Source organism: Danio rerio, chromosome 20 (assembly GCF_049306965.1).
Source record: "Danio rerio strain Tuebingen ecotype United States chromosome 20, GRCz12tu, whole genome shotgun sequence".
NCBI lineage: Eukaryota > Metazoa > Chordata > Actinopteri > Cypriniformes > Danionidae > Danio > Danio rerio.
In genome coordinates this window covers 56880001-56892698 of record NC_133195.1, presented here as the reverse complement: position 1 = coordinate 56892698, position 12698 = coordinate 56880001, and the positions used below count along the sequence as shown (strand labels likewise).

General features: G+C 38.6%; 1 protein-coding gene across 1 annotated transcript in view; it reads right to left on the bottom strand.

Annotated features, from left to right (window-relative positions):
• Nucleotides 1-323: 323 nt before the first annotated feature.
• The window catches only part of cdc40 (cell division cycle 40 homolog (S. cerevisiae)), a 33389-nt gene continuing 21014 nt past the window's right edge, over nt 324-12698 (bottom strand). The window contains 5 exon segments of the mRNA NM_001009990.1: nt 324-726; nt 3464-3608; nt 6152-6228; nt 8618-8751; nt 10328-10443. Of these exon segments, the coding sequence (NP_001009990.1) occupies nt 549-726; nt 3464-3608; nt 6152-6228; nt 8618-8751; nt 10328-10443 (650 nt within the window). The 3' untranslated portion in view covers nt 324-548.

Below are 12698 nucleotides of genomic sequence, written 5' to 3'. Positions count from 1 at the left end.
ACACCTTTAATAACCTTTAAGAAACCCAGCACATCCCCAATAACCCACCACAACTTCTTCCACCATCATTATATTTTTCAGGAAAGCCTTAATGCTTTCATACATGTGATTTGAATGACGCGAGTGGCCATATCTCTGTGATACTTACAAATTTAGGATTAATCTACCCGGAAAGAAAATGTATTAATCTGTGGGTCACGTGCATCCCGAACCGTGGGTTGTACGAATCACAGATCAACCGTGATCCTTTACACCCCAAGGGCTAATAATTCAGACTTCAGCTCTATATATAAATAAATAAAAGCAGCAGCTGAAACACAGATGTAAACGACAGACATTTATTATGTTCAGAAAGAGAGAAATAAGAGACACTGGAGTAACAGTTTCATCATTAAAAACACAAAGAGTGAGTGTAAAGTCTCTGTGCGAGTGTGTATGTGTGTGTGTGTGTGTGTGTGAGGACTGGATGCCAGCCCATAATAATCTCACACCAGTGTCAGGAGCTCAGACTGAGGGCAGTGATGGATGTTGGTCTGTTCTCCGTTAGTTTAATCCCACAGTTTGATCTGTCCGTCCCACCCGCAGGTGATCACCTTGGAGGTCTCGTGCGGATGCCAGAGCGCGCTGATACACACTTTATCGTGCGCTTTAATGCGGTGGTAGAGTTTAGTCGTCTTCCAGTCCCAGATGTTCAGCTTCCCGTCAGCGTCTCCCGAAACCACATAACTGCAAAACATTTAACAGAGGACAAAACACACAGAGGAAAATTAGTGCCGGGCGAAGATTAACCATGATTAATTGTATCACAAACAAAAGTTGTCTTTATTAGGTACACCTGTCCAACTGCTCGTTAACGCAAATGTCTAATCAGCCAATCACATGGCAACAACTCAATGCATTTAGGCATGTAGACATGGTCAAGACGATCTGCTGCAGTTCAAAGCGAGCATCAGAATGGGGAAGAAAGGGGATTTAAGAGACTTTTAACGTGGCATGGTTGTTGCTGCCAGACGGGCTGCTCTGAGTATTTCAGAAACTGCTGATCTACTGGGATTTTCACGCACAACCATCTCTAGGGTTTACAGAGAATGCTCCGACAAAGAGGAAATATCCAGTGAGCGGCAGTTCTGTGGGCACAAATGCCTTGTTGATGCCAGAGGTCAGAGGAGAATGGCCAGACTGGCTCCAGGCAACAGTAACTCAAATAAGCACTCGTTACAACCGAGCTCTGCAGAAGAGCATCTCTGAACACACAACACGTCTAACCTTGAGGCGGATGGGCTACAGCAGCAGAAGAGCACACCGGGTGCCGCTCCTGTCAGCTAAGAACAGGAAACTGAGGCTACAATTCAATCAGACTCACCAAAACTGGACAATAGAAGATTGGAGAAACGTTGCTGCTCTGATGAGTCTCCATTTCTGCTGACACATTCAGATGCTCGGCTCACAATTTAACCTCATCAACATGAAAGCATGGATCATCCTGCCTTGTATCAGCGGTTCAGGCTGGTGGTGGTGGTGTAATGGTGTGGGGGAGATTTTCTTTGGGTTCATTAGTACCAGTTGAGCATCAACGCCACAGCCTACCTGAGTATTGCTGCTGACCATGTCCATCCCTTTATGAGCACAGTGTCTCCATCTTCTGATGGCTACTTCCAGCAGGATAACGCAGCATGTCATAAAGCTCAATCATCTCAGACTGGTGTCTTGAACATGACGATGAGTTCACTGTGCTCAAATGGCCTCCACAGTCACCAGAGCTCAATCCAATAGAGCAGCTTTGGGATGTGGTGGAACGGGAGATTGGCATCATGGATGTGCAGCCGACAAATCAGCAGCAACTGTGTGATGCTATCATGACAATATGGAGCAAAACCTCTGAGGAATATTTCCAGCAGCTTGTTGAATCTCTGCCATGAAGGATTAAAGCAGTTCTGAAGTAAAAAGGGGTCCAACCCAGTAAAAGTAAGGTGTACCTAATAAAGTGGTTGGCTGGTGAGTGTGTATATTATTATTATTATTATTAGTAGTAGTAGTACAAATACAAGATATTCAGAAAAGAGATTTATATTATTATTTCTATCAAAATTATTATTGATAATATTTTTATTACTACCACTCTTAATATTATAATTAAGGACAAATTGTCAAACCTAGGGCTTTTATTGAAAAAAAAAAAAAAATCAAACAAAAGATATAATCTGCATTATAAAAAAGCTTATTTTTTTGGAGAAAAAAATTATGTAATTAAATGTATTTTTTAAGGTTGTGCAGCCCTTAACTACCTTTCTATCTCTCTTTTTAAGCATAGCAAAATAAATGTAAGTACATTGGTCAAAATATAACCATCATATATATATATATATATATATATATATATATAAAAAAAAAAAAAATATATATATATATATATATATATATATATATATATATATATATATATATATATATATATATAAACATTAACGCATGCGATTAATTGTAAATAATTAACGCGTTAAAAAAAATTTATGCAATTAACGCAGTTCAGGTTTTTTTTAACTTCCTGTTGTGGTGGACGTGTGTTCAACATGCAATAAATGTGGATAAGACCAAGAAAGCACTTTTTGAAGGCAAGTTCCAGTATAAAACAATTAGTCGCATCACAGGTTATCCAGAGTTTCATGCAATTTCAGGTGTTTCATTTTTAACTTTCGACTTCTGTTGTAAGTTGATACCGCATGGCGAACAGAAAGAAAATCCTCCGCATTTCATGACTCGGTGTTCCTTTAAAGTAAGGTTCCTTTTAAGGCTACACGGTAGAATAAGAGTATAATCTTAATCATATTAAAATCGGAGTATTGGTGTCTTATGTAAATGTACTCAGAACGTCTGGTGAAGTCGCGAGCTCTCAAAGACAGGGCATTACTCTGCCTTTCAGCATGAGCCTCCAAGTTTAGCGTGTTTCCTCATTAAACGCAACGAAAGCGTATGCTTCGCGTTGTTGTGTCAGAATCCTTGTGAAATACAGTAATACTTTAGGATGCTTAGTTTAGGACGCTTAGCAAATTTGATGAACGTGATCATGCGTGTTGAATCTGAGGGGAGTCGCTCTAGTATGGAATGCCGTTGGGGCCAAAACATCTGCAGCGCGGTTTGTGTCTGTGTCAGGCCCGTTGAGGGGTGTCAGGGGTGGAGTGAGCGACGTATCTGAGTAGGGGCGAGAGGGATGTGCAATGTATTTAACGAACGGACTGCAAGAAATTATCATTCATTTGCGGGCATTTAGGAGTCTCTGTGCACTTGCGGGACACTCCTAGTCTTAGCAACTGGATGAATGTAAATATAAAATAATAATTCAGTGTTGCTTAATTTTAAAACAATTGTTAATTCTAAAACCTGAGGTCCCTCTACAGGTGTGAGTGTCTATAGACCATAGGACCTGATTAGGAGCAGCTGATCTGAGCACAGCAGTATGACTGACCTCATATCCGGGCTGAAGTCCACCTGACAGGCGTATCCCGCCACCATGTGGCCCTTGAAGATCTTCTTCTTGTTCAGGCGGAAACGATTCTGAGCTCCGAAAATCAGGATCTGATTATCCATCGACTGACAGGCCAACCACTTCCCTGAGGAGATTACACACGCATAAACAGATGTACACAGATACAGATGAGCAGAACTCACGCAAACACATGCACACAAAAACAAACACAACAGGATCATCCCTTTTCAAAATTGAGAAATTAATTTGTGTTAAATTGTGTTCCAACAATAAAAGCATCTTCAAATAAAAAAATAATCATTTAAACTTGTTAAAAATAAACACACATATTTAAAGTTATGTAATTCCTGTTTATTAAAATAAAGCATTTAAAAATGAAATACACAAATATATACCTTTATACAACTGTTCTGTCTGGATCTGTCTGAATCTGATTGGCTGATCGCTGTGATATGTTTAAGCAATATCAGCATACATACAGCCTCTTTACCCTGTGTATTACTCCGCCTACATACAGCCAGCAACAAGCAGATACTACAGTTTGACGAATATTACTGCTGTTACACAACAAAATATACTTCGGGGGCTTTTTTAGTGTAGATTGTAGTTGTTTAGATTGCAACTATGCAGTTTATTTGCAAGAATAGTGCCTATTTTAAAATATTTACAATTTCTGAGAGCTCGTCGGCGGCCTAAGACGGTTGACGTTTTCTATCCACAAGATGGCGCCAGAACCGCATAATAAGCCCTTGCCCAGTGTGTCCTCTTGAGTGCGAATAAAAAGCTGAAAACGGAAGCCTCGTGGTTTTTAAGGTGGACCGGATAGAGTCAATAAGAAGCTGCGAATAAAGCTGGATTCAGCCTTGTCCCTCATTGCAAACACAACAGCAGTCTGGTGAGAAATCTCTGTAGACGGATGGCATTTCACGCCACATTCAGCCTTATAATCTTAAAATGTAAGCAAATTTTGCTGTTTTGTAATCACCTTAAGGGGGTCACACACCAGAAGCGCCGCTTTACATTACGCTATAGAGAATCATTCAAACACTAGCTCTAAAGTGACGTTGGTGAATTAGTAACGGCTTCTGCTGTTCTGACGTCAGCTGCAGATCTGAATGAATGGCGGAAGAAAGTAGTTCCTAAAACAAAAGAGTTTCAGACTCTCTGTGTTTGATTTTCTTTTTTATGTACAAGATTGTGCCGTCGAACTGTTGTATAAATGCAATATCACACTCGTAGCAGTGCGATATGGCTGTATATCAACACTGGTGGCGCGCTAAGGCACTCGGCTTGCGGCCTTGTGCCAACACACGCCTCCCACCAGTGCTGATATACAGCCATAGCACACTGCTACTCATGTGATATTGCTCATATAACTGCTAAACATGTAAAAAAAACTAAATAAAACTGTAACTTTATAACAACGAATCATTTATTAAGCATTAGAAAATAGTTCATTCATCATCTGTTAAATACGAACTCTACATTAGTAGATGGAAGTAAGCTAGTTAGTATATGTTTATAAATACAGATTTAAATGCTGTATTCTTGACAAATAAATGTGCTTAATAGTTGTCATTTCATACTTTGTTAATGATTTATTTTTCATTACTAAATTAAGTATTGCATTATGTACAAACCAGTTGTATTTAAGAGTAGCTGAGGGTTTTAGGATCATTCAGAATGAGTTTGTAAATTATTAATAAACTATTGAAATCAACATTTATATGTCTTATTATTCAGGCATATAGTAATGGTTACTATGCATGTTAATAAACGCTTTATTAACTCCATTTTTGTGACCTAATCTAAAAGTGAGGACTATTTAGGCTTTATAAATCCCTTAAAAATGACAATTAAAATATCAATATCAACAATAAATCTTTGCAATCTCATCTAAAAAAAAAAAAAATTACTGTAAACTTTAAACATTGCGGAATAACAGGAGTGCTAACAATAACAATATAAAAATGTAACAATATTATGATGCAACATTTCAAAGTTATATAGCGATGTTTAAACTGCACAGTATTTTATTTTACATTGGACTGCAAAGATTTATTTTTCACTTGATACGGTTTCATTTGTGTATCTTCAAATGAATAGAAATTAATGATGTTTATTTTCTGTAGAGTTAATGCTTAACACATAATGAATTTACTATTTGCTAATGCTTAATAAATGATTCATAGTGTGTAGTGATTATAAAGTGCTAGCCATTATGCAAATCAATGAATAGTAAATCATTTAAAATGCATTTAAATTAAATAACATAGCTACGAAGATGTTTATTATTATTATTATTATTATTATGATGTCATTTAAACCACGACTACATGAATCACACATCATCTTAAACATAAACATTATTAGTTTGATGCTAAAATTATTTTTGTCTAAATTATTGCATTGATGAAGGTTATTGGTCAAAGGGAGGAATTGACAAATTATTAAAAAAAAATTAATAAATACAAGTACAAATAAGTTTATTAATTTGACACTGATTGGAGTAAATTTATGGCTAACATCTTGCAGATTAACCCTTTACATTGCATTTAGAAAAAGTTTAATTGTCCTGTAGGTGAACCTTTAGTGTAAGTTAAATATAATTCGTAGATGTTAAATTCTGAATGAAGGTTACTGGTGATGCGATCAGACGACACTCACCATTGGGCGACAGAGTGACCGCAGGCATGGAGTGCATACTGGGCTCGGCGATGTACTTAAAGTCGACAGGAATATCCCTGAGAAAAACAACAGCATTTCAAGCATCTTCAGACAAATCAGATCCTGCTCGAGGAACGTCATTAATACAACCAATATCTGTAGGGAATACATATATAAACGTGTGTGTGTGTGTGTGTGTGTGTGTGTGTGTGTGTGTGTGTGTGTGTGTGTGTGTGTATGTATATATATATATGCATGGTTTCCGCTACATTCATTCTTCCATGGTAGGGCGCCACAGCAAAATTCATTACGCCATGGCTACATTACAGCTTCTCATTCAAAACATTTTATTTTTTTTAATGTTGGGTGATAATCGCACCAAAACTTATTAAAGGGTAAGTGAATTATAACAGAGTGAACTTTTCAGTAACCGTAGTACTGCTGTGCGTAATTTGTTTAACCCTTTAAGGTTACGTGCTGACTGACTGACATGTGCGTGATGCATGAGGCCAGCGCAAACAACGTATAGTCGTTTCACTTTACTTCAGGACGCATTAATACCGGTCTGTAGGGCTATTAGAGACGTTCATAAATATTCCTAGCAAATCTAATAAATGCTGGAGACATACTCGTTACATAAACTAAATTGCACTCAGCAGCATTTATTAGAGACCGCACAAGAAGATCTGCACGCTCTTGAAGCAGCTTATATTTAAGGGGGCGTGTAAGAAGTTTTGTGCACGAGCAGAGGAAATCAGCGCGCAAGCAAAGAAATCTGCATGCTCGTAGGCTATTACATAAATGCGATCTCGACTTCTAATAATACGCTCACGACATTTGTCGTTGAAATAACGCCACAGGTAGATCTTTCTAAAAAAAAAAAAAAAAAAAAAAAAAAGGCCTGCCGCCACAGCTGGAAAAAAAATCAGACGAAACACTGATATATATATATATATATAAATAAATAAACATAGCAGACATAGTAAATAGTAATAGTAGTAGCAAAAAATATATAAAAACATAATAAAATAAGACAAATAAAAATACAAATAAAAAATTTAAATAATAAAAAATCTTGTCAATCCAGATTTTAGGACAAAACAGTAAAAGTAAATAATAATAATCAGTATATTTACAATGACTCATTAATAATAATCCAGATGTCCTTCTTTCTTTCTTATAATCAGCACTTGTGTTGTGTGGATTAGAGCTGTAATCGGGCCATAAAAATTAGGGGGCCCGAGCCCGACAGAATTCGGCCGAACCTGACAGGTACATTTTGATTGACAGCTTTTTAAAAGCCCGAACCCGTTTACAGCCCGGCATTATTCAAATGTGCACATGCACGCAGCTCTCTTGCCTTTTTTTTCAAGAAAGAGTCATTTATATGCGTTTTAACATCATTTATTCGTAGACTATAGGCCAGTTGGAAGTTGGAACAAAGAAATAAAATAAGTCCTCTGTAACATCGTAACATCTCAGCACTCTAAACAGGGCTAGGTACATACACTTAGCCTTTAAATTGGCCAACACACCAATAAAAAGTCTTTCCTAACAAATCAAATTAAAATAAATTCTAAATTATGACGGTTTTTAGTAATAACGAAAGTAAGATAAAGACTCTGCAGGATTTGTTTCGCCACTTCTCTTCACAATCCAGCCTTAAGGCGACGGTGAAGCTGAATATTATAATAATAGCGTAATGTCAACATTAGCCTGTACACTCTGACTACATTATGATTATATGGTTTAATTAATATCTACTTTAATTTAAAAACCCTTTACTCACTATTAGGCTATGTGTTTTTGTGGAGGAACATTATTGAATCATCTGTAAATGGCTTTAGCGCAGTCCTGCGCTCAGAATAGTGCGTCCAGCAGCATCGAACACCCTTTCACTGCTGCGGCTACAGGTCGAGATGCAGAGTTCTGATCTGGCTGATTTTGCAAGCTTTGAGTTGGATTGTTTGTTCATCTTCTACCAGTCAGGAACATCCATTTAATTTTCCATGACAGCAGTTTCAGTGTAGCGAGTGACCTCGTAATTTTACCTGTCAGCTTGCTGTTTAGAGCTCTACCGTAATACACAGTGTATGAGCGACCGCCGAAATTTCTTTCTGAACTGGTGACTGGCTTGACCGCCGTCAAAATTCGCTCTTTTGGACTTCTCAGTCATCATTTGTTTCACCTTTGCAGGTATGGGTTTTAATGTTGTAACAAATGATTTGATTACTTTCTTGCGCTAATCGAAATGCATCACATGACTGTTCATTTACCGTGCAAGCCCGGCCCGACCCCGTCTAAAATGATAGAAATCAAACCCAAACCCACCCGACAGGTTTGGCAAAGATCTTCAGCTCTAGTGTGGATTGCCTAATCTTGGAGAATCTTTGAACGCCTCCTTAACTGTAAGTCGCTTTAGACAAAAGCCTCTGCTAAATGGCTAAACGTAAATGAATCTCTCACCACTCCCAGACGCGCAGACTCTTGTCGTCGGAGGTGCTGACGAAGCGGCGGTTCTCATCCACGAAGGTGATCGTGTTCACAGCACCCAGATGCCTGTCGTACTCCTGGACCACTTCACCAGAGCGAATGTCCCACTGACAAACACACACAAAGCCAAATTGTCGGGGGATGAGGTGTCTGGATAAGGCTTAGTAACTATGTACCCAGGCAGCTGGTGACCTGAGGATGTTACAGACTTAACCAAAAAGCTGGGGAACGGAGGGCTGGTTGGTTAGCGGAGGTGAAGTTACAGGAGTTTTCTAGGTAAAAAAACATAAGGAGAGGGTGGTGGGAGATTGGTCTGAATACGGGAGTGTTGGCAGGTGTGCTTTACTGACTCGGTCGGTGCAAAGAATATTGACAAACAGCCGTGTGTGTGTGTGTGTGTGTGTGTGTGTGAATTATCCTGTAACAAAATGCACAAAGTCCTACACCACCATAATAGCTTGATTGCAGTGTTTACATGTCTCTTGCATTGTTTAAAAGTCAGTTTGGGAGAAAAGGTGTCTGCTAAATGAGTAAATGTAAACTACATGCATCATGATTTGATAATAACTGTAACAACAACAATGACAACACTGACACTTGGGGTCCGTTCTTCGTACCTCGCTTAAATGAAGATGATTTGGCAGATCCCGGATCTTTTAATCTTGATAACTGATCTCTGGCTAATTTGGTTCTTCAAACAAGTTCGTGAATCAGATTAGAATGTCTGGATGAACTGATCTGAGATCGCTGCGTGTGTTGTGAAGGACAGATCTATCGATCCTCGAAATCATGATCAGCAATGCAGCGATTGGCTGACGGCACAGCAGCGTAATGACATCATCTGATTAATATTCAATTATCCATGTGAGCAAAATTACATCAAATTAGCAGTAAACGGCTTGTTAAATATGATACGCAATAACCTTCCACATTTGTTGTGAGCTGCAGGCTTTACACTTTCTTGTGTCAAGAGTATTCATCATGTATTTCAGTGCATATCAGTGTATTTAGTTCTAAATTTAGAAAATATTGTCTATATTATAGTAGCCGTTTTTTAATCGGTGTAAAGAATAACTGGTTGTTTACAAAAGCATTTTAATATTGGTAAAGGCGTCTGCAACTTTTGTGAAGCTTCAAATCACTATTAACTATCAAAAAATGTTTATGACTGCATAAATGTATTATTGCTTTAAAATAAGTCACATATTCTGCATTTCTATTATACACAATTTGTACTAAAGCGATCTAAAAAGTTCATATCAATAAGTTTTCTCTTTGCACCACAAGGTGACAGTCTGTACTTTCATTTCGAGGGTGCAGATTGCATACGTTTTAATAATATGTATAACTTTATTTATTTTATTAATGACTATAACTTTATATATATATAGTTAAAAAATATGTACCATTTTCCCAAGTGTATATAACTACTACTGTAAGAAAATATCAGAATTCAGAACATACTTTCTGTATTATATTTGCTTGAACTGAGCCGATCTAATCCTGTTTATATGAATTGAGCCTGCTCCCGATCAGGTTTGACCTAGCAGAACTGTTGCTATGACAACAACTCTCGGATCAGCTTTGAAGAACGAAACGATCCTGGATCGTGTCAAATCGTCAATATCCAAATCCAGCTAACTGAGTAATCCACGTACGAAGAACGGACCCTTGGGTTCATACCTGGACGATCTTCTTGTCTGACATTCCTGCAACAAGGAGGTTTTGCTTGTCCTCGTCTGGGTTGAACTTCACACAGTAGGGCACTTTCCTGTTAGTGAAGCGTGAGATACACTGACCTGAAGAACAAGAGAGACGCGTTCAGCACAACTGCAGGATACACCACAACACACACGCTGCATTTCAACCTGAGGTGGTGCAATTCTTTCTAATAACTCAACCACAGACTGGAGTCACAGAAAGTTTAGCAAAGGTCACCTATTCTGCCCTTTTTACAAGATGTAAAATAAGACTCTGATTTTCCTAGAGTGTGTGTGAAGTTTCAACACAAAAAAACTCTTCAAAACTATCCTTTTTTAGACATTGATTTACAACTCCAAATCAGAAAAGTTAGGACAGTGTGGAAAACGAATTAAAAACCAGAGTGGTGATTTCTACATGCACTTTGACTTGGATTTCATAGCAGACGATCCAACCAACATTATTTAATGTGTTCCTCATCAGTTTTATTTTAAAGGGCACCTAGGTTACCCCTTTTTTCAGATTTAATATAAGTCTTTTGCGTCTCTAGAATGTGTATATAAAGTTTCAGATCAAAATACCCATCAGATTTTTCATTATACCTTTTACAAGATGCTGTTTTATACTGATTTCCAGCAGGGGGTGGTTTTGTCGTACTGCACCTTTAAGACGAGTTTTTCCCGCCTACTGTTTCTACATGCCTCCTCCCTCAGCTGCGTCACACAACAGACAGACTTAAAGGAAGAAGGTCTCACGTAGCGTTTGTGAGATACTACAGTAAGAACTAACCTTTACTAATCAGTATTGTGAAGTTGCATTGAGTCACACACAATATCGTTACAAAGTTAACGCGCGCGCGCACACACTTACACACACAGATACACACGCAGCAGGCAGGCAGACAGACAGAGCGCGCTTAGCTTAGTTAAGGCTAACCTCAAGTACTGTGTGGATATCTGTTATGCTAATGTACAAAATAAACCTGATTTAACTTCCTTAACTTAACTGATGAAGTAAAGCTGAAGTAAAACGCTGTAATTAATTACACACATACTCTGTTTTAAAACTATTAAAAATGTGAAACTCACTCTTAATCACATTTGATGATGATTGCTGATCCTAGCGAACAGAACAGACCTTTTATTCCCGGTTGCTTTGCGTATGTCTGCCTGGTCTTGTTGACATATACACGCGACTACCGGAACATGTTAATGCGCGCAGCTGTCAATCAATTCGGTGGGCGGGGGAATCGCACACCTACGTAATGGTGCGATCGATTTGAAAACAGCTCCAATTGGCCGACCCTTTTTTTTTGTAGTTAAATTGAAAAAAAAAAAGGAGTGGGTGTGTTCATATCACCCCAGTATGACGGTCTATACACTATACCAACACACAGATCTGTCCAAACAGCTTGAAAAGTAGATTTTTTACCATAGGTGCCCTTTAAATAAACACTATTCCAATGTTGGTTCTTGCAACACAATTCAATAAAACTCGTATAAGTGAAGCATGTACCACTTTGTAATGCTGCCGTTCCTTTTCACAACACTTAAAGACTGAAGGGACTGAAGACACCTGAGGAAGTATTTTGCCCCATTCTTCCTGCAAACAAGTCTTCAGGTGGGCAACAGTATGGGCTCTTCGTTGTCACGCTTTGTGCTTCAAAATGCACCACACATTCTCTATTGGAGACAGGTCAGGACTGCAGGCAGGCCAGTCAATTCCTCCAGATTCCTGGAATCTTTTAATCATGTTATGCACTGTTGAATGTGAACTATCCAAATGCAGGGTTCATATGCAGGGTTTCTACTAGTTCAATCGGGACAGTGGCTCAGATCTTTACTTGCCCTGCCAAAGTTTTCTCTAAAAGTTAATGGTTTATACATGACATACCGCCCTACTCATACTTCTCTCTTCATATATTCGTATATATTGCTATTATACAACCATAATACACTGTGATATAGCCTGGGTCATTAGTTCGTTTTGCTTTCTCACTACAATCGATCCGCTCCAGAGTTCAGATTTCAATCGAGCCGAGACTACCTTATTCAGGCGATCTCAGACCAATTGATTTGGCGCAGATCGGATCGCGATTGCGAGATACACATATGCCTAAACAAACTGTGCTAACTGGGCAAACAAAACAGGTTCCAAAAACAAATGTGTAGGTGGGAAAGCACCCTATTTGCGCACAGTCGCAGCCAAATTAAACAGTCACAAGGCAGCTCTGGCCTGATGGAGCCAGTAACGCTCCTGTCTACTGTCCCGAGTGTCTTGCACGCTGGTCCCAGGCCATCCTTATTGTCGAACACTGAAATGTCTTTTTCTCTTCCTCTGAGGAACATGGTTT